This window comes from Myotis davidii, unplaced genomic scaffold, assembly GCF_000327345.1.
Source record: "Myotis davidii unplaced genomic scaffold, ASM32734v1 scaffold11953, whole genome shotgun sequence".
In the NCBI taxonomy this organism is placed as follows: domain Eukaryota; kingdom Metazoa; phylum Chordata; class Mammalia; order Chiroptera; family Vespertilionidae; genus Myotis; species Myotis davidii.
In genome coordinates, this window is record NW_006284426.1 from 1 (window position 1) to 1,528 (window position 1,528).

At 64.3% G+C, this 1,528-nt stretch overlaps 1 protein-coding gene across 1 annotated transcript; it reads right to left on the reverse strand.

Moving 5' to 3' along the window:
* Positions 1-6: 6 nt before the first annotated feature.
* LOC102755601 (interferon-induced transmembrane protein 3) lies at positions 7-1,321 on the reverse strand. Its single transcript, XM_006754798.2, has 2 exons — positions 688-1,321; positions 7-200 (listed from the first exon to the last, which is right to left on the reverse strand). The coding sequence occupies exons 1-2, from the start codon at positions 871-873 to the stop codon at positions 33-35; spliced, it is 354 nt and encodes a 117-aa protein (XP_006754861.1). The 5' UTR covers positions 874-1,321; the 3' UTR covers positions 7-32.
* Between the last annotated feature and the right edge of the window lie 207 nt (positions 1,322-1,528).

Genomic DNA, 1,528 nt, shown 5'->3' on the forward strand with positions numbered 1-1,528 from the left:
CATGGCGGCGACTAGAAGCCTCTGCCGTTCCGCTAGACCCCTATCCTCACATAGAAGAGTCCTGGGTACAAAGCCACAAGAACAATGAGTCCGATGGTCATAACGAGGCCCAAGACCAGGGCTACGATGTTCAGGCACTTGGCGGTGGACCCATGGTCCTGGGCCCCCATCACGTCTCCCACCATCTTCCGGTCCCTGGACTGGGGGAGAAGGGATGGTGAGGGGTGTGGACGGGCCCCCGGGACAGCCGGGTGCTGTGACTCAGGCCGGGCTCTGGCTGCTCCCAGCCCAGACCAGCCTCCGCCTGCCCTCAGCCAGGTCAGCGACCCCTCCCTGTTCCCTGGAGCCTGAGCAGGACAGGCCAGGGGGGCTCCCTCTCAGCCCCTCAGCCTCTCCAGGGCCTCAGGAGAGAACAGCAATGGACCAGACTTGAGGCCTGAGGGGCAGGGGTGGAGGACGGAGCCCTGTGGTTGGGACAGAAAGGAGAGCTCCAGGGGGTGGAGACAGGTGGCGCCCTTCCCAGGCCCCTCCACGCAGCCCCACGTGAACGAACGCTCGCTGGGTGAGCCGCCGCCCGACCCCCCAGCACATCTGCACTCACAAGGGCTCCCCGATCCCAAGGCCGTCTGGGCAGCACCCCTGTGGGGGCAGCACACTTTCCGGGGAACCACCCCCCCGCGCACTCACCTTCACGGAGTAGGCGAACGCCACGAAGCCCAGACAGAAATAGTTGAAGAAGACGGTGTTGAACAGGGACCAGACGATGTGGTCGGGCACCACGGTGTCAGCCTGGACGTGGACCACGGTGGACATCATGGGCCTGGGGCTCTGGGGAGCCCCCAGCACAGACACCTCGTGTTGCTCCTTGATCATCTCTGGTTTGGGGAGCAGGTGGGTCCCAGGTGAAGAAGGCAGATGCTTCCCAAGGCAGAGACCTGAGCGGAGTGTCTGCAGCTGCTGGGACGGCGCAGGCCCCGCCCTCCCTCCCTGGGGTAACTGATTTCTCAGAAGTGTCCCTTTCCGGGTGTTTTGTAAATTGGTGATTTGACTTGTTCCTAGGAGATTACGTTATGCTCGAGCCCCGGGAGGTAGGCTGTGGTCTGCGGGGGAGGGCCGCCCACCCTGGCACTCAAGTCAGGACTTGTCTTGGCCGCTCAGGGAGGCTGTGCTGGGCCCTGGGGATGTTTCCCTCCCCCACTCCCCCCCCACCCCCGGCAGGGCCCCACCTGTCATCACCCAGACCCCGCACTCCCGCCCGGGGGGAGCTCTGCGCTGATCCACTTCTTTTTTCTTGGTTGAGCCTTCCTCTGCGTTCTGCGAGCTCTCACTACCCCCGAGTCTGAAGGTGCCCATCTGATCCCTGCCCGGCATTTTCTCCAGACCCCATGGCCATGTCCCCCCTGGCCCTCGCTCTCCTGCTCATTGAGAGACGGACCCCCCCCTACCCCCCCACCCCCCCCACAGGGTGCAAGCTGAAGCCTCGTGGGGGACAAGGGTGGGCCCACGTGGAGCCTCCAGTTTTCAAAAA